Source organism: Lithobates pipiens, unplaced genomic scaffold, assembly GCF_037356315.1.
Source record: "Lithobates pipiens isolate NorthernLeopardFrog02 unplaced genomic scaffold, aLitPip1_a1.2 Scaffold_18, whole genome shotgun sequence".
Classification (NCBI taxonomy): Eukaryota; Metazoa; Chordata; class Amphibia; order Anura; family Ranidae; genus Lithobates; species Lithobates pipiens.
The window spans coordinates 368,649,455-368,671,430 of record NW_027507758.1 but is presented as its reverse complement, the minus strand read 5'-3'; the positions used below and the strand labels follow the sequence as shown (position 1 = coordinate 368,671,430).

At 41.2% G+C, this 21,976-nt stretch overlaps 1 protein-coding gene across 2 annotated transcripts in view; it reads right to left on the bottom strand.

Annotated features, from left to right (window-relative positions):
• The window catches only part of ECEL1 (endothelin converting enzyme like 1), a 170,321-nt gene that overhangs the window by 9,787 nt on the left and 138,558 nt on the right, over positions 1–21,976 (bottom strand). For both annotated transcript variants that reach the window (XM_077487643.1, XM_077487642.1), the window contains exons 15-16: positions 7,983–8,048; positions 5,555–5,650 (exon numbers count right to left, since the gene is read on the bottom strand). In XM_077487643.1, the coding sequence (XP_077343769.1) occupies positions 5,555–5,650; positions 7,983–8,048 (162 nt within the window). The remainder of the gene's footprint in view (positions 1–5,554; positions 5,651–7,982; positions 8,049–21,976) is intronic.

The window sequence follows — 21,976 nt, the reverse complement described above, 5'->3', positions numbered from 1 at the left end:
ATGCAGGTGGATGCTATTAAAAGATCTATTACTACTCAGGAGAAAGAAAGACGACGTTCAGAAAACGTATGTCTTTATTGTGGAGACTCTGGACATTACGCAGTTAATTGTCCCAATAAATTTAAAAGAACAATTGCAGCAATGGATGTTACAATATCTGAACAAATAAACTCAATTTCTCAGTCCATCTCTCCTTTGATTCAGGAAGCAAATAAAGTTAATTCTTTATCAACTCATTTTGTCATCCCTATAAAGCTTATTGTTGAAAGCAATGAAATACCTTGCTCTGCTATGCTGGACTCAGGGGCTGGGGGAAACTTCATCGACATCGAATTTGCCCAAAGTAATAACATTCAAATAAGAAATAAACTTGCCCCAATTGATATGGAAACTGTGGATGGCTCACCTTTGACTTCAGGCCCTGTTACCCACGAGACAATCCCACTTAAACTCCTAATTGAAACTGACCATCAGGAGACTATCAGCTTTGAGCTGATTACATCACCCAAGTTCCCTATTATCCTGGGCATTCCTTGGTTCTCTATCCATAATCCCTCCATCAACTGGGAGACACGTTCTTTAAGCTTTACATCTGACCATTGCAAGAAACATTGCAAAGAATCTTATCAAATAAGCCCTCCACCAACCCAAGATTTACAAGCAGTTTTGGCAACTATCCAGTCATATGACAAGCTACCTCCACAATATCTTGAGTTTCGGGACGTTTGTGATAAAAAGAACGCAGATCAGCTGCCTCCTCATCGCTCTTATGATTGTCCCATTGAATTGCTTCCAGGGGCAGAAATACCATTTGGTCGCCTTTATTCTTTATCAGAACCTGAACTGAAAGTGCTCAGGGAGTGGATTAATGAGAATCTTGAGAAGGGTTTTATCAGACACTCAACCTCTCCTGCTGGCGCAGCCTTATTCTTCGTGATGAAAAAGGACTCCACCCTGCGTCCGTGTATTGACTACAGAGATTTAAATAAGATAACAATTAAGAATCGCTATCCACTCCCACTAATTCCAGAAATGCTTGAGAGACTCCGCTCTGCCAAGCTCTTTACCAAATTAGATTTACGGGGGGCATACAACCTTGTCCGCATTCGTTCCGGTGATGAATGGAAAACTGCTTTCAGAACCAGATATGGACATTTTGAGTCTTTGGTCATGCCCTTTGGGCTTTGCAATGCTCCTGCAACTTTTCAACATTTTATTAATGATGCTTTTCGAGATTTGCTTGATCAGTTTGTAATAGCATATTTGGATGACATTCTCATTTTCTCTGATACTTTGAAAGAACACCGCAAGCATGTCTGTATTGTTTTCGAGAGATTAAGGCGAAATCAACTTTACATAAAATTAGAGAAATGCGAGTTTGAACAAACTCAGATCCAGTTCTTGGGATACATAATCTCTTCTGAAGGGGTAAGCATGGATCCCGATAAGATCAAAGCTGTGGTGGATTGGCCCGCTCCTAAGAATGTTAAAGAGATACAGCGATTTGTTGGATTTGCCAACTTTTACAGAAGATTTATAAGGAATTTCTCTAGGGTAATTGCTCCAATCACACAGTTGACAAAGAAAGGGGTGCCCTTTTTGTGGTCACCTGAGGCACAGGCTGCCTTTAGTAAACTGAAAACTCTCTTCACTTCTGCACCAATACTGGTACATCCAGATCCAGAACTACCTTTCATTGTATAAGTTGATGCTTCTAATTCTGCTGTGGGAGCTATCCTTTCTCAGCGAATGGGAGAAAAAATGCAGCTTCATCCTTGTGCTTATTTCTCTCGACTGATGTCTTCAGCCGAGATGAATTATGACATTGGAAACAAGGAGCTGCTGGCAATTAAGGAAGCATCTTCTGAGTGGAGGCATCTGCTGGAAGGAGCTAAGCACCCTGTAACCGTTCTCACCGATCATAAAAATTTAGAATTTATTAGGTCTGCTAAAAGGTTGTCATCTAGACAAGCACGTTGGACCCTTTTTTCTTTTCCAGGTTTAATTTTGTTATTTCATACCGCCCTGGGTCAAGGAATGGTAAGGCTGATGCCCTATCACGGATGTTGTCTGGGCCTCTCCAGGAAAGCACCTCTGAATGTACAATCCTGCCTCAAAAGAACTTTCTAGGGGCCATGAGTTCAAAGACATTTCTTAATCTTCTCAAGGAGGGGTATGAGAATGACCCACTTCTTAATAATCCTCCTAAGGACATTAACCTCAAGTACAACAATGGTTTTTGGACTCAAGCGCATTGCCTCTCTGTACCTGAATCAGTTCGGGTAGAAGCCCTCAGGTTGGTACATGACTCTAAGCTTGCTGGTCATTTTGGGGTTTCTAAAACAGAAGAACTCCTTTTGGTGGCCTGGGTACAAGAAAGATGTTAAGAGTTATGTGGCTTCATGTCTAACCTGTGCTCGCAATAAGACACCTCGATCTTCTCCTCTGGGGTTACTTCTACCACTACCTGTTCCATCAAGACCATGGGGGTCAATTTCTATGGACTTTGTGGTTGACCTTCCTCTTTCAAAAGGGATGACCACCATTCTGGTAGTCGTTGACCGTCTCACTAAGATGGCTCATTTTATTCCAGTTAAAGGTGTACCCTCCGCCGAACATACTGCTGAGGTAATGGTTAGAGAAGTTTTTGTAACTTCATGGAATTCCTGATGATGTGGTGTCTGACAGAGGGGTACAGTTTACCTCAAAATTTTGGAGAAGTTTTTGCTCAGCTTTGGGTGTAACAATTAATCTGTCCTCGGCTTTTCATCCGCAGTCTAATGGTCAGACCGAGAGGACCAATCAAACTCTGGAGCAATACCTTCGATGCTTCGTGAGTTATCTTCAGGATGACTGGGTGGACTACCTTCCTACGGCAGAGTTTGCTTATAATAACTCTAAACATAGTTCCACATCCCAAAGCCCATTTTTCTTAAACACGGGGTATCATCCAGTTTTTATTCCTGATCTCCCCATCTCAACTTCAATTCCTGCTGTTACCAACAGACTAACTTCATTACATGAGATCCAGGAGAAATTGACTGATACATTGAAGGAGGCACAGGAATATTACAAGAAGGCTGCTGACAGACATCGTAGGTCTATTCCCACTTTTCAAGTAGGTGAGAAAGTTTGGTTATCTACCAAAAATTTTAAAGTTCAAGTTCCATGTGCTAAGTTGGGTCAAAAGTTTATGGGACCTTTTGAGATTTCTGCTCAAATCAACCCGGTCACTTTTCGCCTAAAACTTCCTGACAATATGAAGATTCACCCTGTGTTTCATATATCACTACTCAAACCATTTCATGAAAATACTTTTTCTGGAAGAATTCATCCTCCTCCTCCACCTGTCGAGGTACAGGGTGAAGAAGAATTTGTGGTGGGAAAAATTCTTGACTCCAGGATCTCTAGGAACAAATTGCAATATTTGGTTCAATGGGAAGGATATGGGCCAGAAGAAAATTCTTGGGAGCCTTAGGAGAATGTTCATGCCCCTAGATTAACAAGGGAATTCCACCAGAGGTTTCCTCAGAAACCTGGCCCTAAGACGTCCTGGGAGGAGGGGAGTACTGTTAGGACCTGGGCTTGAACCTGGGACCTCTGGTGTGTCTGGCAGTGACTCTGCTTGCTGAGCCACCTGGAATGCTGGACAGCTCCTTGGACAGCTTCTTGGACAGCTTCTTGGACAATTCCTTTAGTGATCTTGTCTTGAATCTTGTTTGCCTTGAACCTTGAACCCTTTGCTTAGACCCCGCACCTCAGATGAACCCGTGCCATCAGCCAGGGTGACCTGTGTGAATATCTGCTCTGCTGCTATAGCTATTGGTCTCTGAGCCTGACTCCAGATCGTGACACTACATGAGATCTGCTAAAAAAATAGATGCTAATAGTCTGCAGGAGATCTTATTAAAACAAATGGTAATCTGCAAAAAAAAAAAAAATTAAATTGATAGTATCTATATTCTATTCTGTTCTATTGTTCTAGTCTATTCTCTATTTCTATTCTAATCTTTTCTATTCAAATTCATTCTATACGAAATTCAAATGTCGGAAATGTTTTATATATATATATATATATATATATATATATATATATATATATATATAACCATCTTCCGAAATTGGAATTTAGTATATAATGATTTCGATTTTAATAGAAAAGATTTTAATAGAATATAAAAGAATAGACTAGAAAAACAAATAATATATTCTATTCTGTTCTGTTCTATCTTTTTTCTAGTCTATTTTCTATTTTATTATAATCTTTTCTATCCAAATTTAAAATTAATTCATTTAAAAATTTGAATTCATACTATTCGAAATTCAAATTTATTCTATTCAAATTTGAATTTCAGAAGATGGTTGTATATTCTTTCTATTTTATTCTATTAAATTTTTTTTTTTTCTATTCTGTTCTAATCTTTTCGATTAGAATTGGAAATTTTGGAAGATGGTTAGTTACTTATACTTACTTATATATATCTGTCACATCAACTTTTCATACTTGCAGTGTACCAGTGCAAAAAAAACACACACATCTTATTTAATTTATATTTATGGTATCAATGAAGTTGTCAGCATGCCTGATTGAAGAAGTCACAGATGTCGATCGCAAGGCAAGTGCATATGCTGTATGTAATTGTCCACTTGCCATGTCACCTGCCACAAGTTGTGTATTGTCCACTTGCCACGTCACCTGCCACAAGTTGTGTATTGTCTACCTGCCAGGAGTGCCACGTGGCCTGACACGAGTGCCACGTGGCCTGACACGAGTGCCACGTGGCCTGACACGAGTGCCATGTGACCGGCCACGAGTGCCATGTGACCAAGTTGTGGATTGTCCACTTGCCACGTCACCTGCCACCAAGCGAACCCAGATATGAAACATATGAAAGTACTTTTCTGCAGCAGAGAATTACATTTTGCGACCCGAATTTGGGGCCACATATCTCGGGGTTACTTATAGCTAGAAACATCAAATTTGGTATGCAAACACAATAGAACTAGCACTACAACATATACAAATTTGGGGTTTCTAGCACCTAGTGACCCCGAGATACGTGGCCCAGAACTTGGGTCACAAAATGTCAAGCACTTTTGTGCATCAGAGAATGACATTTTGCGACCCGAATTTGGGGCCACATATCTTGGGGTCACTTATAGCTAGAAACACCAAATTTGGTATGCAAACACAATAGAACTAGCACTACAACATATCCAAATTTTCTAGCACCAAGTGACATGGCCCTAAAATCGGGTCGCAAAATATTTTCGAATCCGGTTGAAATAGTTTCGAATGCGGTTGAAATAATTTTGAATCATGTTGAAATCATTTCGAATTCGGTAGAAAAGGTGGGCTGGCTGAGACCAAAAGCCGGGGAACTAAGTAAGAAACACTTGACTCTTTCCTCAGCCTCGGTCGGCCACTGGCTCACATACTTCAACCTGCCTACATATTGCAGAATTGAACTTCCTTACAAATGACTCTGTCCTCGTTATTTAGTATCAATTTGACTTTCAAATAAACACAGATGACAAGAAGCTACATTCTTACCTGTGCAAAAGCAATGAAGAATAGCTGATCGTGAGTATATTTCAGACGAGGAAGGGGTCGCTCTGGACCATTTTCTCTTACCCACTTTTGGTATGCCTAAAAATATACACAATCAGATGACAGTAATTTGTATACATAGTGAGAACAGTGAAAATGTTCACCTAGAGTATATTTTCAATATAAAGCTTATGGATGCCAGCAGTCTCAGATTAAAATTAAAATTAAACAATAGTTACAAAGGGCCATTAACCATGGATTTACATCAGTAGCAGGCCCTCTTTAGTGGCACACAGTCACTCCCAGTTACCCATCTCAACTCACTTGGTAACCAGCATAACAGTAATCACACTCCACTCTACTCTTACAGCAATGGATGGACCACTATCACGAGAGCAGTGATTTGAGCTGGTTGCTAGATCATCAGTCCACTCTGCTATAAAGCTCAGTTGTCCCTGTCAGACTACCAACAAATATTAACAAGATAAGTAATCCTTATATATAAAATTATGTTTAAAGTGTATATCTAATATATTTTCAAAATTGTGCAAGTTTGGAGAGGTGTGGGATACACCCTTCCGCTTCTCGTCCATCCCAAGTGCACTTCTGTACTGCTCCTCTCATCTACCTCAGTGCACTCCTGTAATGTTCCTCTCCTCCACTTACAGTATTACATTATCCATTTCTCCCCCTTCAGCATATTTCCTATACTGTGTCTATTTTTCTCCACCAGTGTGGACCTGTGTGTTGACTGCATATTGACACATAAGGGTATGTCTATGTATTACCACAGCATAGTGACATGGTGCCTTTTGTGCAGGGGTGTGGACAATTTAATTCTCTTGGTTTATGGAACCATGTTGTAGCAAGGTCCCAGATCCCCTTTGGTCTAATGAGAACCTCCAGAGTTAGGGATAGCTGACATCCTTCTATGTAGAGTGGGTTACAAGGCATGGTGGATGTGATGCAAGGTAGATTCATGGGCGCCAGACACTTCTTAAATGCAAAGAGATTTATGGTCTCAAACAGAACTGTGGGAAAGAGGGTTTAGGGCCAGGACAATGTTAATTGGCAGACTCCAAGACTTCTATAGGTAGACAGCCATGGGGGGAAAGGCACCCAGCAGGACACCACATCTGCATATGTAGGATTGCTGTCTCCTATGGCAACAGTCTTATAACAGTTTCTAACACAAGTTGTAATGGACCTCTGTACTTCCTCTACAATCACTTATTGTAGATCTTCACTCCATTGAGCTCCCAGTCTCTCTCACTAGACTTGCTTAAGCACTGCCACTGGATCTCTTGAGCTCTTCCAACCTTCTCACTGAGTATCTTCCTCAAGCATCACCCCCACTTTCCTGCTGGGTCCCTGGCTTGGCACTCACAGATACTCCTCAAGCATCACCCCACTGGCCTGCTCATTCCCTGGCTTGGCACACAAGGCTGCTCTGCAAGCGTCACCTCCGCTGACTGGGTCCCTGGCTTCCCAATTCTTCACCACCCCCGATTGGTGAGAATACTGTTCCGGTACTTAATTCAGCTACTCACTGTGGTCCCTGGTAATAAGGTGGTTGGACCCTTAGTGGCAACAGCTTCCCCTCTACCTCCGACCACGACAGGTTCTCTGGCCGGCAGAACCATCACTTCTTGTTGGACTGCAAGCCGCAAACCCAACCCTACACTGCTTACTTGCTTCTAGATAGGCCCTCTGACAGCCTAGCAGCCAGATGTCCCCGGCATAGGCCTCAGACTCTGGCCCAGCAGCCTGGGGCAGCACAACACACGTCTACCCAGACAGCCATCCAGGTGGCACGGAACCCCGACCACCTGACTCCACCCAAATACATAGGCTCTCCCAGCAGGCCAAGGGATTTAAGAAAAACCCGCCCATTGGCTGAGATACCCCATATACTCCTACTCTGTCCTTGCATTGCCCTTGTCTTATCTAATATTGCCAAGTACCCAGCCACCTAGCAACAGGAGAGAGAAGTGCAGAAATGCCAGGCTTAGGATGAAATCAATTGATCCCTAGCAATTAGCCAAGGCAACTATACCTGGCAGGTAAATTTAAGAGCAACCCTGCCTAAACATCAGGGTGCTACAATGTTATCAAAACTTAACCCCCCTTTAAAGGACTGTCATCAAACTATACCCGAAAAAAACAAAAATATTCTGGTCATGTGCTTAATTCAGTGATATGCTCACCACGATTATTCTCTTCCTCAGCACAATCTCAGGCTAACCAAGGATTTAAAACTAGAAAGATAATTTTGTAATTACTAGCTCTGAGCTCACCCACATTTCCTTTTTTTTCCTCTGTCCAAATTCGTGGTGGTCCCCTGCACAAAATCTTGCCCAGAGGTTGTCACGTACCTTAAAATAGTCCTACATGACAAATAATAAATATTTTTGATGTATAAGATACTCACATAATATGCCAATTTAAGGCCGCCCATATCAGCAATATTTTCACCTAATGTTAATCTTCCATTTACCTAAAGAGAGAGTGGAACAGAAATGATGCTGCAATTATTATCTCTGTGTATTTTACACAACAGTTTGTTAAACTAAGATTACGTTAAAGCCAGTCAGCACTGTGGCTATGTGTTTAGATATATTACTTCATCAAACTTTATTTGGTTGAATTCTGATTTGTTGTGCTTAAAGTGAACCTGTGTTCAGACTATTCACAGTAAAGTATTTGTGTAATGACAAGCAGTAAGGCTCCATTCACATCGAGGCGTTGCTATTTTACAGGTGTTTTTTGGGTGTTTCTTACAGGCGTTTTTGTCCAGGAATTTTAAAGTTGACAGGTCGCCAATGTAAAAGCAATAAAACGCCTGTAATCTGTCAAAAAAGAAGCTCATGTACTTTTTTGAGCGACGGGCATTTTGCTTAAGGCGACCAAACGCTCAAATGTGAACAGGGGCCAATGAAATGAATGAGATTTGCCTTGTTGTGCATTTTTAGAGCTGAGGCTTAGAGCAGAAAAATGCCCAAAAACACCTAGATGTGAATGGAGCCTAAAAGCACTTTAAAATAAGCTCACATTCACTTCTATAACTACAGTACCACAACAGAGGCACAGAAATCTCAGCTTGTTTCTATGAAAACAATATCTTGGCAGCCAACCCTCTAATGAAAAGAAGCATCAGGTGTTTCAGCGCTATTAAAAACTGTCTGAAACCGCACTTAAAAAAAAAAGTATAATCTTTGAGATCTTTCAGAATGAATTACTTCACACTACAAACAGCTGGAGAAGCAACTGCTTGATAGGGATTGAAGTGGTTAAACTTAAACTGTAGTTTAACCACTTCAGTACCACTTTCAACCCCTTCCTGCCCAGGCCAGAAAGTTCAGCTCTAAGTTCTGTCAAACTTTAAATGACAATTACTCATGTAACCCTGTAAAACTGTCATATGATAGCTGTAATTGGTCAAGTGATCACATGGTACTGGGGTAAAAGATCGTGCCACAGGATGGGTCGTGACTAGGAGGACCTCATACGATGTCCACCTACAATAGGAGCGCTCCTGCTCAGCTATCATTTGTCTATAGGCCAGGCAGGAAGCAGTTAAAGTAATACTAAAGTCAAAATTTTCTTTGTTTCAAAATAACAAACATGTTATACTTACATGCTCTGTGCAGTGGTTTTGCACAGAGCAGCCCCAATCCTCCTCTTCTTGTGTCCCTCTTTGGTGCTCCTGGCCCCTCCTTCTTTTTGAGTGCCCCCACAGCAAGCAGCTTGCTATGGGGTCATCTGAGTTGAGCCGCAGCTCCGTGTGTCCATTCCTCATTAGCTCACTAACTTTGACAACAGCGGGAGCCATTGGCACTTTACTCCTGTCTCAGCCAATGAGGGGGGAGAGTCTCGGACAGCCAAAGTCTCTTAGGCAACATTGCTGGATAGAGATGGGGCTCAGGTAAGTATTAGGGGGGGCTGGGGAGCTACTGCACACAGAAGGTTTTTGTATCTTAAGGCAGAGGTCCACCCACCCCTGCAAAAATGTAAAGCCAGCAGCTACACATTCTGCAGCTGCTCACTTTTAATAATAGGACACTTATCTGTCCTGGAGTCCAGCGATGTCAGCACCACAGCTGATGTTTCCATCAACTGTCAGGTGCTGCCGCCGCCATTGCCGGTAAGGGAACCCGGTAGTGAAGGAACAAGGCATCACACTGGTCCCTACTGTGCATGCGCGAAGCACTGCTGCTCTCTTCTACTGGCCCGGCAGCGGGGGAAGGAGGAGGGAGCCAAGCTGCTGAAGTAATGTGCTGCAGCATGGTCTTCCGGAAGTGGGTATAGGATACCTGGCAAAGACAGGTATCTGCCCTTACCCCCCCCCCCCCCCCCAGAAAGACGCCAAATGTGTCACTGGAGGGGGGTGGGGACAAATGAGCAAAAGTTCCACTTTTGGGTGGAACTCCACTTTGATGCATAGAATGCATTAAGATAAAAAACCTTTCTGCCCTTACAACCACTTTAATGTCCATAACATGTGCATAGGTGCACTCTTTTTTTTTTACTGAACAGGATCAATAGGCTTAGGTTTCTGTGGTAAGTAAATCATAACTGGAATCATATAACCTAAAATACCCTGTACCAAGGTTCTTGGTAGTAAACAGACATCAGTTACATGGACTTAAAGATGTCTATGCATCTTTTAGATATCATCAGGGTACCCCAAGAGTCCTAAAAATCAGGGCACTCCATAACGCAACTAGCAACTTTCCAGCTGAAGGTAAAGCTTTGCACCACCGACTCCAGTACATGCTTGTGAGTGAGCACTATGTTTTGGGGCTTTTGAGGTACTCTGTAAAAAACAACAATTCAGTACCTTATAGGTAGGCGTAAAGATGCTTGTTGTCACACAAATCCACTAAAGGAGTTTGGGAGTGCCACTCAATAGCATGGCCCAAACAAGGTACAGAGTGATGACAGGGAAGTTATGTAATGCAAACTGTCTATTATTCCTATTTACTGTCTTGAATTCCAAAGCATAAGATGACCAAAGGGCACACAGACTCAACATTTAACTTCAAGGGACCAAAATATTCACATCAGGGAAGAATGTCTGGCACAATAGGAGAATCAGCTGGGCAAAAATATTATATCATAAGTCTTTTTCTTCTGCTTCCACAATCTTCTACCAAAAGGGATCTGCCAAGGCTCAGCTAATGTATTGCTGTGCTCATCTTAATCACATCCACTGACTGGCATCCACTAATGAGAGGCCAGGGTTTCTCCATCATTGGACAATAATCTCCCTCGTGACTGAACACAAGGACTAACCCTAACATCACCTTACTTACTCAACCTTGACTCATTAGTTGTATTTGTAGCCACTTCCATGCAGGCCAGAACTGCTCTAGGCCATGGCTCTTTTCCATATGGCCCCATTAAACTGAAGGCTCAGAAAAAGGAAGCTTGAAGTACTCTATTGGGCACACCTGTTCATGGCCTGTATCCCTCTTGGTGATATGTTTTGCTCAAATACATATATAACCCCCCCTCCAAAAATAGTTGCCCATGGGGCTTTAAATGAGGCATACATAAATAATAAAATATTGATTTATTATACAACTGTTTGACACATTCATATAAAAATTATTTGCCATGTTGAACCAGTTAGTTACATATGTCAGTATAAAATATGCATCAAGCTGAAATATTTTCCCATGCATACATCAGACCATGCGCAGCAATCCCAGGAGAGACTGATTGTATATAAACCTCTAAGAATAAATATAGCCATGTACTTTCTTGTGCCACCCCTTCGGTTTCCCCATTGGGCATCTTGGTCCCCTTCCACTACTCTCAGGTCAGTCACTTAGCAGTATACACCAATTGGAGGTGTTATGCTTTATCAAGTTTCAAGCTTGCAGGTCCTGTATTTTTTAGGACATCAATATGCATGGTGTTGGCACCTACTGTATTCATAGGGAGAGCTTTAATATAATCTATATATCTGTTCTTTAGTTTAGAGATCTGTTGTTGGAGGCATACACTTATGAAGAAGCGAAAATGTATTCACAAAACACGTTGAGTTACAAGATGCATCCTTCTTTTAAACTGAAATTACTTTGGCTGTTTGAAGCATGCATTGAAAAATATATCAGCTTGATGCATACAGTGTGTTATACTGACATATATAACTAACCGGCTTGACATGCCAAATAGTTTTTATACGTATGTGTCTAATTGTTGTATAATAAATTGATATTTTATTAGTTACGTATTATGCCTCATTTAAAGTCCCATGGGCACTATGGGCCACATTTCTGCTTTTTCTCAAATCCCTCTTTGTTTATGCCATTCAGGCTGCACAGGTAATTTCCATGAAGTACTTCCTGCTCATATACTGTTACTTTATTCCAGGATAAGTACTCCTTTTCTCATGGTATACAAATCCTAGGAGCATTTTAGGCAATGTGGTCAATAAGCACTTGCCAACCACAATACGTATACAGTATATAGGCTGCTCTTTGCAAGAGGTTTACCAGGGTTATGGCTGAAGCTATAGGCCACAACCCCAGTAATAATCCCAGTCATTTTTTTTTTCACTTAGGGGCTACCTTTTTTTAATGAAAGAGGTCCGAGTAGCTCATTAGCTGCTCGATCGCTTTCCAAAGGGGGGGGCATCCCCTCCTGCTGCTTGCTGGTTTTTCTCAGGCTTACCATTTTTACCAGCGTGCTTGAGAAACAATTTGACGTGCAGTCAGCTGGTCACAAAGGCTACCACAGATCAGATCGTCTCTGATCGCCTCTATGGCTTTGGAGGCCCGAAGCGATGTCATAATGTCACTTCTGGTCTAGGGCAGAAGTAAACAATTTATTTTCCTTAAAACAAAAGATACAATTTTCCCCCCAAAAAAGTAAAGAGACTGTGTAAAAATAAAACATAAAATAAATAAAAATCTCAAGCCCCCATCCCTCCGTGCTCGCGCGCAGAAGCGAATGTATATTTTTTTCGCCACACGTGAGGCATCGCTTTGAACGTTACCACAAGAGCAATAATTCTAGTGCCAGACCTCGTTATAAACTATAATAAACTATAAACAGGTAATCTTTAAAAAAAATGTAAAGCATCTATGGAGAATTTAAAGTTCTGCAGTTTGTTGCCATTCCACAAGGGTGCAATTTTAAAGCGTGACATGTTAGGTATTTGTTTACTTACTGCAATATCATCTTTCATATTTTACAAAATAATGGGGGCATATATTGTGCTTTTTTTAAATTTTATTTTTTATTATTTTTATTTATTCACGATTTATATAGTGCCAACAGTTTACACAGCGCTTTACAATGTAGGGGGGGGGGGGGCAGCACAATTGCAGTACAGTTCAATACAGAAGGGACAGGAGGGCCCTGTTTGTAGAGCTTACATTCTAAAGGGAGGGGGTGGTGGTACAAAACTTAATAGATGCGGGGAATGATTTGATGGCGTTGTTAGGTGGGTGTGGGATAGGCTTCCCTGAATAAGTGAGTTTTTTTAATTCAGTGGTTTGTTTCCCCCAAAAAAATTGTGTTTCAAATACTGTGTGACATAAAATATTGCAACGATCACCATTTTTATTCCCTAGGGTCCTAAACTTGTAAACAAAAATTGCCAGACAAGGCCTGGTCTTAATGTGGCTGTATAATCTCCCAAAACACATTCTTATACTACAAATATACAGACATGTTGGTCTATCTCCTCTCACTCACCCCACACAGCACATTGCCAGTAAATCCTTTGGCATATAGTCCAATGTCTGAAGGAGTGTCCCTGTAAGTGAATGGATCCCAGGCCCAACCTAAATACAAGGCCTAAATGTCTCTCCAACTCAGCAGGAATGTCTCTAATGGCAACCTGGGTTCTGACATTTGACACGTAAAGGAAAAGGAGCAGACTGAGTGGGTATAAGCCTTGAACTGGAGAGAAGTCAAGGCATTGTGTACTACCTGGACCTTAGATCCATTGTGCTCCCCAAGTACAAAAAGTGCTAAAATTGAAGACAAGCACAATACATTACAGATACCACAATGATCTGCAAACTATCATTAGTTTGTTTATACTTTGGTGAAAATTATAGGTTCACTTAAAAATGTATCCATTGTACAGTGCTACTATTGGTAACAGGGGAACAGACAGAAATATTTTACCATGGCTAAAAAATTCATATACTGCTAAATGATGCGTACAAAGATACTGAGTAAGTATTATGAAGTACTGAGCGCTTATCTCTTTCTGGTAATATAACCTGCCTTACAAGTAAGCCATGAATATACATGCTGTCTGGCTTCAGCAGTACGCATTCATAACAGACTTTATTTAGCTAAGAAAAACAGCTGTGCCAGGAATATAGTATGCACCTTTGTGGGTAAGATGTAATTACAATACTGTATTTTTGCATCATTTCCTTATCTCTGGTGCTTTGTTTGTATCATTTGCGTTCAGCCTTTTGTTAAAAGCAGTCCTGAATCATGCAGTTACATGCTAAAATGTAACAATTTCAGGCAAGTCATCTGTTACAGACAGTTGTATACAATACACATTAGACATGTGCAGAGTAAAATATTTCGTTTCGGAATTTCGTTTTCGTCCGAAAACTTAATTTATTTAGTTACTCCCGAAATTTGTTTTTATTTATTTCGTTTTTCGTTCAAAAATTGCATTCGTCCGAAAATCCACATGAATTACGGTCTAATCTGTCTTTGAAGGCTTATGGTGTCTGTCGAATGTATAAAGAAGATTCGACGGAGCTAGTATATAGCATACTTTAGAACCCTATTAAAGTCTATGGGACTCCAACGTTCAAAATCTAAAGTGCTAATTTTAAAGGCTAATTTGCAAGTTACTGTCCTAAAAAGTGTTTGGGGACCCGGGTCCTGCCCCAGGGGACATGTATCAATGCAAAAAAAAGTTTTAAAAACGGCCGTTGTTTCAGGAGCAGTGATTTTAATAATGATTAAAGTGAAACAATAAAAGTGTAATATTCCTTTAAATTTCGTAGGGGGGGGTTGTCTATAGTATGCCTGTGAAGGGGCTCATGTTTCTGGTGCTTAGAACTGTCCCTGCACAAAGTGTCATTTATGCAGGAAAAAAAGTCCTTTAAAATCACTCGCAGCTATTATGAATTGTCGGCTCCGTAATACAGAGAACACTCATTGAAAGTCATTGATAAAAAATAAATAAATAAAAAAAGCGTGGGGGTCCCCCAAATTCAATTACCAGGCCCTTCAGGTCTGGTATGGAAATTAAGGGGAACCCTGCCTCAAATTTAAGAAACAATTTGACGTGGGGTTCCCCCTAAATATCCATAACCAGACCCTTCAGGTCTGGTATGGATATTAAGGGGAACCCCGTGTCAAATTAAAAAAAAAATTGACGTGGGGTTCCCCCTAAAAATCTATACCAGACCCTTTATCCGAGCACGCAACCTGGCAGGCCGCAGGAAAAGAGGGGGGGACGAGAGAGCGGCCCCCCCCTCCCTCCTGAACCGTACCAGGCCACATGCCCTCAACATTGGGAGGATGCTTTGGGGGTCTGTGACCCCTCAAAGCACCTTGTCCCCATGTTGATGAGGACAAGGGCCTCATCCCCACAACCGTGGCCGGTGGTTGTGGAGGTCTGCGGGCGGGGGGCTTATCAGAATCTGGAAGCCCCCTTTAACAAGGGGACCCCCATATCCCGGCCCCCCCCTGTTTGAAATGGTAAGGGGGTACAAAAGTACCCCTACCATTTCACAAAGAAAGTGTAAAAAATGGTTAAATAAAAAAAACACACTTTTGAAAAATTCCTTTATTAAAAATAAAAAAATAAAAAAAAGATTCCAGCGGCGGTAATCCACTCTTGCTATCCAGCGACGGACGGTCATCTCTCCAGCGATGGCTCATCTCATCCAGCGCAGCGAATCCATCCTTCTTCTGTCTCCGTGGAGGAGACACTGCAAGGATTCCGGCGGCCTGACGTTTCTTATATACGGTGGGCGGGGCCACCCGTCACCTGACCCCGCCCCCCTCTGACGCAAGGGGAAACCCGGGGTTTCCCGTGACGTATAGGTGACCCCGCCCCCCACTGATGTAACGGAAACCTGCCTGTGTTACATCAGAGGGGTGCGGGGTCACCCATACGTCACAGGGAACCCCGGGTTTCCCCTTGCGTCAGAGGGGGGCGGGGTCAGGTGACGGGTGGCCCCGCCCTCCGTATATAAGAAACGTCAGGCCGCCGGAATCCTTGCAGTGTCTCCTCCACGGAGACAGAAGAAGGATGTATTCGCTGCGCTGGATGAGATGAGACATCGCTGGAGAGATGACCGTCCGTCGCTGGATAGCAAGAGTGGATTACTGCCGCTGGAATCTTTTTTTTATTTTGTTATTTTTAATAAAGGAATTTTTCAAAAGTGTGTTTGTTTTATTTAACCATTTTTTACACTTTCTTTGTGAAATGGTAGGGGTACTTTTGTACCCCCTTACCATTTCAAACAGGGGGGGGCGGGATCTGGGGGTCCCCTTGTTAAAGGGGGCTTCCAGATTCTGATAAGCCCCCCGCCCGCAGACCTCCACAACCACCGGCCACAGTTGTGGGGATGAGGCCCTTGTCCTCATCAACATGGGGACAAGGTGCTTTGAGGGGTCACAGACCCCCAAAGCATCCTCCCAATGTTGAGGGCATGTGGCCTGGTACGGTTCAGGAGGGAGGGGGGGCCGCTCTTGTCCCCCCCTCTTTTCCTGCGGCCTGCCAGGCTGCGTGCTCGGATAAAGGGTCTGGTATGGATTTTTAGGGGGAACCCCACATCAATTTTTTTTAAATTTGACGCGGGGTTCCCCTTAATATCCATACCAGACCTGAAGGGTCTGGTTATGGATATTTAGGGGGAACCCCACGTCAAATTTTTTCTTAAATTTGAGGCAGGGTTCCCCTTAATATCCATACCAGACCTGAAGGGCCTGGTAATTGAATTTGGGGGACCCCCACGCTTTTTTATTTATTTATTTATTTTTTTATCAATGACTTTCAATGAGTGTTCTCTGTATTACGGAGCCGACAATTCATAATAGCTGCGAGTGATTTTAAAGGACTTTTTTTCCTGCATAAATGACACTTTGTGCAGGGACAGTTCTAAGCACCAGAAACATGAGCCCCTTCACAGGCATACTATAGACAACCCCCCCCTACGAAATTTAAAGGGATATTACACTTTTATTGTTTCACTTTAATCATTATTAAAATCACTGCTCCCGAAAAAACGGCCGTTTTTAAAACTTTTTTTTGCATTGATACATGTCCCCTGGGGCAGGACCCGGGTCCCCAAACACTTTTTAGGACAGTAACTTGCAGAATCTTTTCTCTCTGTCAAATCTTTTTTCTCTGTCGAATATTTTCTCTATATAATCTTGGACTAATAGAGGTAAGGTTAGGCACATTCGACCACAGGTTCTATAGACAGATTGTTATTGTCAGAGTCATGTCGAATCTCCTATTCTATATCGAACTGTTGTAACAATGAAAACGAAAATAAAGCATTTATTTATGTCGGATCTTTCGTTTTTCGGATTTTGTGCTTTCGTTATCGTTTGTCAAAACGAAAACGAAAATAGCTGAAATTCGGACGAAAATGCATTCGGACGAAAACGAATGCACATGTCTAATACACATAGGCATGGAATATATCATATCACTGCTAGCAACAAAATCAGTGCCCACCGTATTGTGTCTACTGTGATGAAAGCAGGGATCAGCATTCTCTGCCTTTACAATGTCATTCTGAAAATTCTCTTTCATATACAGTATCTTGAACTCACCAGCTTACCTTGTCAAACTGATCTATCAAATAGTATTTTCTGGAAAAAGCACAGGTTTGTGCTTTTTATTAGCACTGTATTTTATAATTTAGTATAACTATTTAGCACTGTATATTATAAATAATTGCCAGCCATTTGAAGCATTAAGCTATTTTGTAATTTGATGTTTTTTTTTAAAAACCTTGATGTTCAGTCTGCAGTCCTCTACAACTTTTTCTTTCTTTTTAAAATAATTTTTTGAGAATGATACAATACAAGTTAATAATACAAGTTTTAACATTGTATAGGTCTATCAAACTTGAATAAAGGAACTTCTCAGTTATTAATTTGGAATAACAATAGTACAGTTACCGTATAGAGAGTAATATGGGAATCTTTTATCAGTAAATATATGTGAAGAATATAATCATAACAATTAATAAACCTGGTATAATTTGCATAAAGGAAAATTAATAATATGTCATATATTAAAGAATTAGACATAGAGATACAACTATGTTGGATAATTCGGTCTGTATTGGGATGTCCTGGAGAGACACCTACCCAACCAGGGCCAAGGTCTGGCTATGTGGCCCGGCTTTTCCCAGATGAATGGACGTCCCACCAAAACATCCCCAACATAACTTTGGGTCAATTGTTTCTAAACTGATCATTGACTTTCTTCCAAAGAGTAATTTAATATAAGAATGGAAAAATACATTGCCACTATTATACATATCTAAAAATTAAGTTTTAATAAGTAGGAAAAAAAGGGGTGGGATCTAAAAGGAGGTTGGAGGGAATGATGGGTCTCCAGAGGGAATCGATTGTTCAAATATACAAGGCATCATATAACATTAGTGTCCGTAAGGCGGTGAGCCTTATCAGGGTAAAAGAAGTGAGAAGTCAAAATCTGGCGGTAGAATGTGTGTTATCCATGGAAGCCATACTGTTTCAAATTTAACAAGTTTATCAAGTATGATTGCCTCCATTTTGGCATAGATCATAGCTTGTGTTACACATTGTTTTACCGACACTTCACAGAGCTTGTATGACTTCCAGGCTTTAGCTATAGATTGTTTTGCTGCCGTTGTGACATATAGTAGGAGTTTAAATTGGTCTTGTGTTATATTTCCTGGTTTATTATTTAAGAGAGCCACCAATGGATCAAGTTGTAAAGTAGTATCAAACATTGTAGAGAGAATATTAAATATTTTTGAGTCCACCAAATGTATCAATTTGTATCTGGGTCACTACAGCCTCGAAAACATTGAGGGGGGTATTGGGGAAGGAATTTTGATATTCTTGCTGGCACTAGGTAACACCTGGTGAGAACTTTATAATTTGTTTCAAGGGCTACTATGTTTGGTGTGGCGGATTTTGTATTTTGCCAGATTTGTGCCTAATCCAATGTGTCTGGAGGAATATTTAAATCAGCCTCTCATTTTGAAGTATAAGATAGGGGAGAGGAGGTTGGAGACCAAACTGGGATTTGAGTCTATCCCAAATGGAAAGGCTATGTTTTGTGACTGGATTTGTTATTGATCGACGTTGGGATGATGAAAGCCATAATAGATTTGATGTGGAAAGAGGATCACAGTCCACCGATTTTATTGCTACCCAAAGAGGAATTTCTTTTGTGGCATGGTACTTAGCTATTTGTGCTAATTGTGAAGCATAATAATATTTCGAGAAGTTAGGAACACTTAGGCCTCCACAGATTCGGGGTAAAAATAGGGTAGGTTGTGGTAATCCTGGTTTAAGCTTACCCCAAATAAATTGGGCTGATTTGCACTGCAGTATACGGACAAAATTTGCAGGAACGTGTATAGGGAGAACTCAGAACAGGTATAAAATTTTAGGTAGTATTGACATTTTAACCACAGTGATTCTACCCATCCATGCTAACGGTAAAGAAGACCCTGCCTGGTTCCTCTTTCAATGTTGAAAGGGTCGGAGCGGTAATCCGAGTAGGATACATAAGCTTTTGGATTTTGAGAGGAAATCCATTTCAGGAACCGTTTTCCAAATCCCCATCTATGAAGAATGGCAATAAGATAAGACCATGACAAAGTGTCAAATGCCTTTTGTATGTCGATTGAGAGGAAGCACCTCTACAACTTTTTATCACTTCTCTTTCAAGAAACCATGGCATAAGTAAACTGTTTGTAGACAAAACTTCTGAGATTTCTCATCTCCAGTTTATGTCATCAGCTCACTTTTTGCTCAAACATCTCTGCATGGCTTAGGCCTCATGTACACTTTTGCTGGTAAATGGATGTTTAGGAGCAGCTGGGAATTTTTTTCAGCTGGCCTGGAACTCTCTTCTATGTTATCTTATCAGTATATGTAAACAGGGTCGTTTGTAGTCGTTTCTAAGCAGTTGCGTTTAGAAGCATTTTTGGAAATCCCCAAAAAATGCCTTCAGGACCGAAGTTCAGAGGCATTTGAAATAGCAAATGCCTGTAACAGCTTGTAAACACGTTTAAACGCAGTAATTCGCTTTTAGCCAAATTTAATTTACAGGTGTTTTTAATTTTTGACTATTTGAAAAAAAAAGAAAAGAAAAAAACGATTCTAAATGCGGCTAAAAGCGAGATGTAAACGTGGCAAAATGGATGTTTTTTTAAATGTCGGTTACTATCTGTCAAGTCAAATCATTCAGGAGAGGTTGTAAAATGTCCCATGTACATTAAGTCTTAAGGTAAGATTTCAAATGTTACGTAAATATTTGTAGGTTTAGGCCTTGTTCGCACCATGGTGCAGAAACATCAATTTTCTGGCACCTGTTCTGCAAGGGCATGAGAAAAACAACACTGGTATCACGTGCAGATTTTTTTCTGCGCTGGAATCTGCAACGTGTATGCAGTTTTCTGCACAGGAAAAAAACTGAAATAACATCAACATTGGGGTGAATAGGGCATATAACTGACGCGTATGAAAACTGATGTCAACATGCATAAAAATTCACTGAAACGTGCATAAAAACTGATCTAGACTGTGTGAAACAGATGTCTCTGCAAGTGAAACTTGCGTGGTTTTCCCATCAGTTTTCATGCACTCTCATGAGGGTACCATCTTTAATGCACTACTTGCCAGATGTGCTGCTTGGTTTTAATAAAGAAATGCAGTGTTTCTTATTAATTAGTAATTTCTTAGTACACACAACTTAAACTAATGTCACACTTGTGATCCTGACACTGGAGTAAATTGGCCAGGGACAGGATTGCTAGAAAATGAGGATAGAACATTTTAATCTTAGTTTGTTACTATGTGCTGCTCCCTACCTGCTTTCAGAAAGGTAGGCCAAGAGCAAAAAATAAATAAATAAAAAACAGGCGAAAACCATGCATGACTAGGTGAAGAGGGAAGGCAAGTTTTGAAAGGGTTAATGCTGTGTTTGTGTTTTGCAAAAATGTACCTGAATGGTTGAAGTATAGGTCCTGGAGGGGCTTAAGAGATTTCAGAAAGGGATGGAGAGCTGCAAATCCATTTGGGGGTCAATGGACTAAGAAGGAATCTCCCAACCACCCTAATGTTGGAATTATTATTTTGAACATTACACCAACTTGGCAGTCTTTGGAGGTGGTAAAGCTCAGGGTAGTCTAATGGCTAAGGACCAATCGTGGTATTGCAACCATGTTTCGCTTACTGTGGATTAGCTGGAAATTTGGGACATAGAGATCTTTGTGGCTGATTGGGATATTGTCCCCAAACAGATTTGTTATGTCTAGAGTCCTAATATAATTAAGTGGTTCCGTAGATACAAAAACTGTCAACTGATTATTGGCAGATATCTCAAGAGTTTTGGTTTAGGATGGCTTAGCATGTAGTTGATAAGGATTGGGGACATCTGTTTTACCTTAGTCATGCAATTTGCCTGTGAGAGAGGGACATTTTAAGCCTTGGGCCGCGTACACACGGGCGGACTGTCTGACAGACTTGGCCCGCTGAAACGTGTTTCAGCGGACAATCCGCTCGTGTGTGGGCTTCAGCGGACTTTTTCAGTGGACAGTCTGGCGGACTAAGTCTTTCGGAATTTCCGTAATATTGTCCGTCCAAACTTGGTTTCAGCGGACAGTCCGCTCGTGAGTAGGCTAGTTCGACGGACTAAGTATGGCGCATGCTCAGAAAGGATTTACATGGCCGAAGGTTGCATTGCAGTGTATTGGACGTCGAATTTCTAGCCCCGTCGTACGTGCCGTACACGTCATCGCGCAAGCTTTCAGCGGACTGTCTGTTCGTCGTGTGTGTGGTCAAGTCCGTTCATTCAAAAGTAGGACGGACTGTCTGTCGGATTGTCTGACGGACTTAGTTGGACGGATAGTCCGCCCGTGTGTACGCGGCCTTGGTTACACCTATGCTTGCGCAAGCCCATTAATTTCAATGGGCTGCCATATTTACGAGAAACACGGAGAAAGAAGTAACTGACTCTTTTTTGTAAAATTTTGCCACACTGAAATTGTTTTAGCCATGTCAGTGACAGCTATTAAAGTGCACATTGAACCTAGAAAGAAATACATTTCTTAAAGTAGACAGGGTACTTTTTAAAATAATAATAATAGGAAAAACTAACTAGGGAAAGTCAATTTTTTTATCATCCTATAGTAAGAAATCTGAATGGAATATTTAATAAAACATTGCCCAAAATAAAAG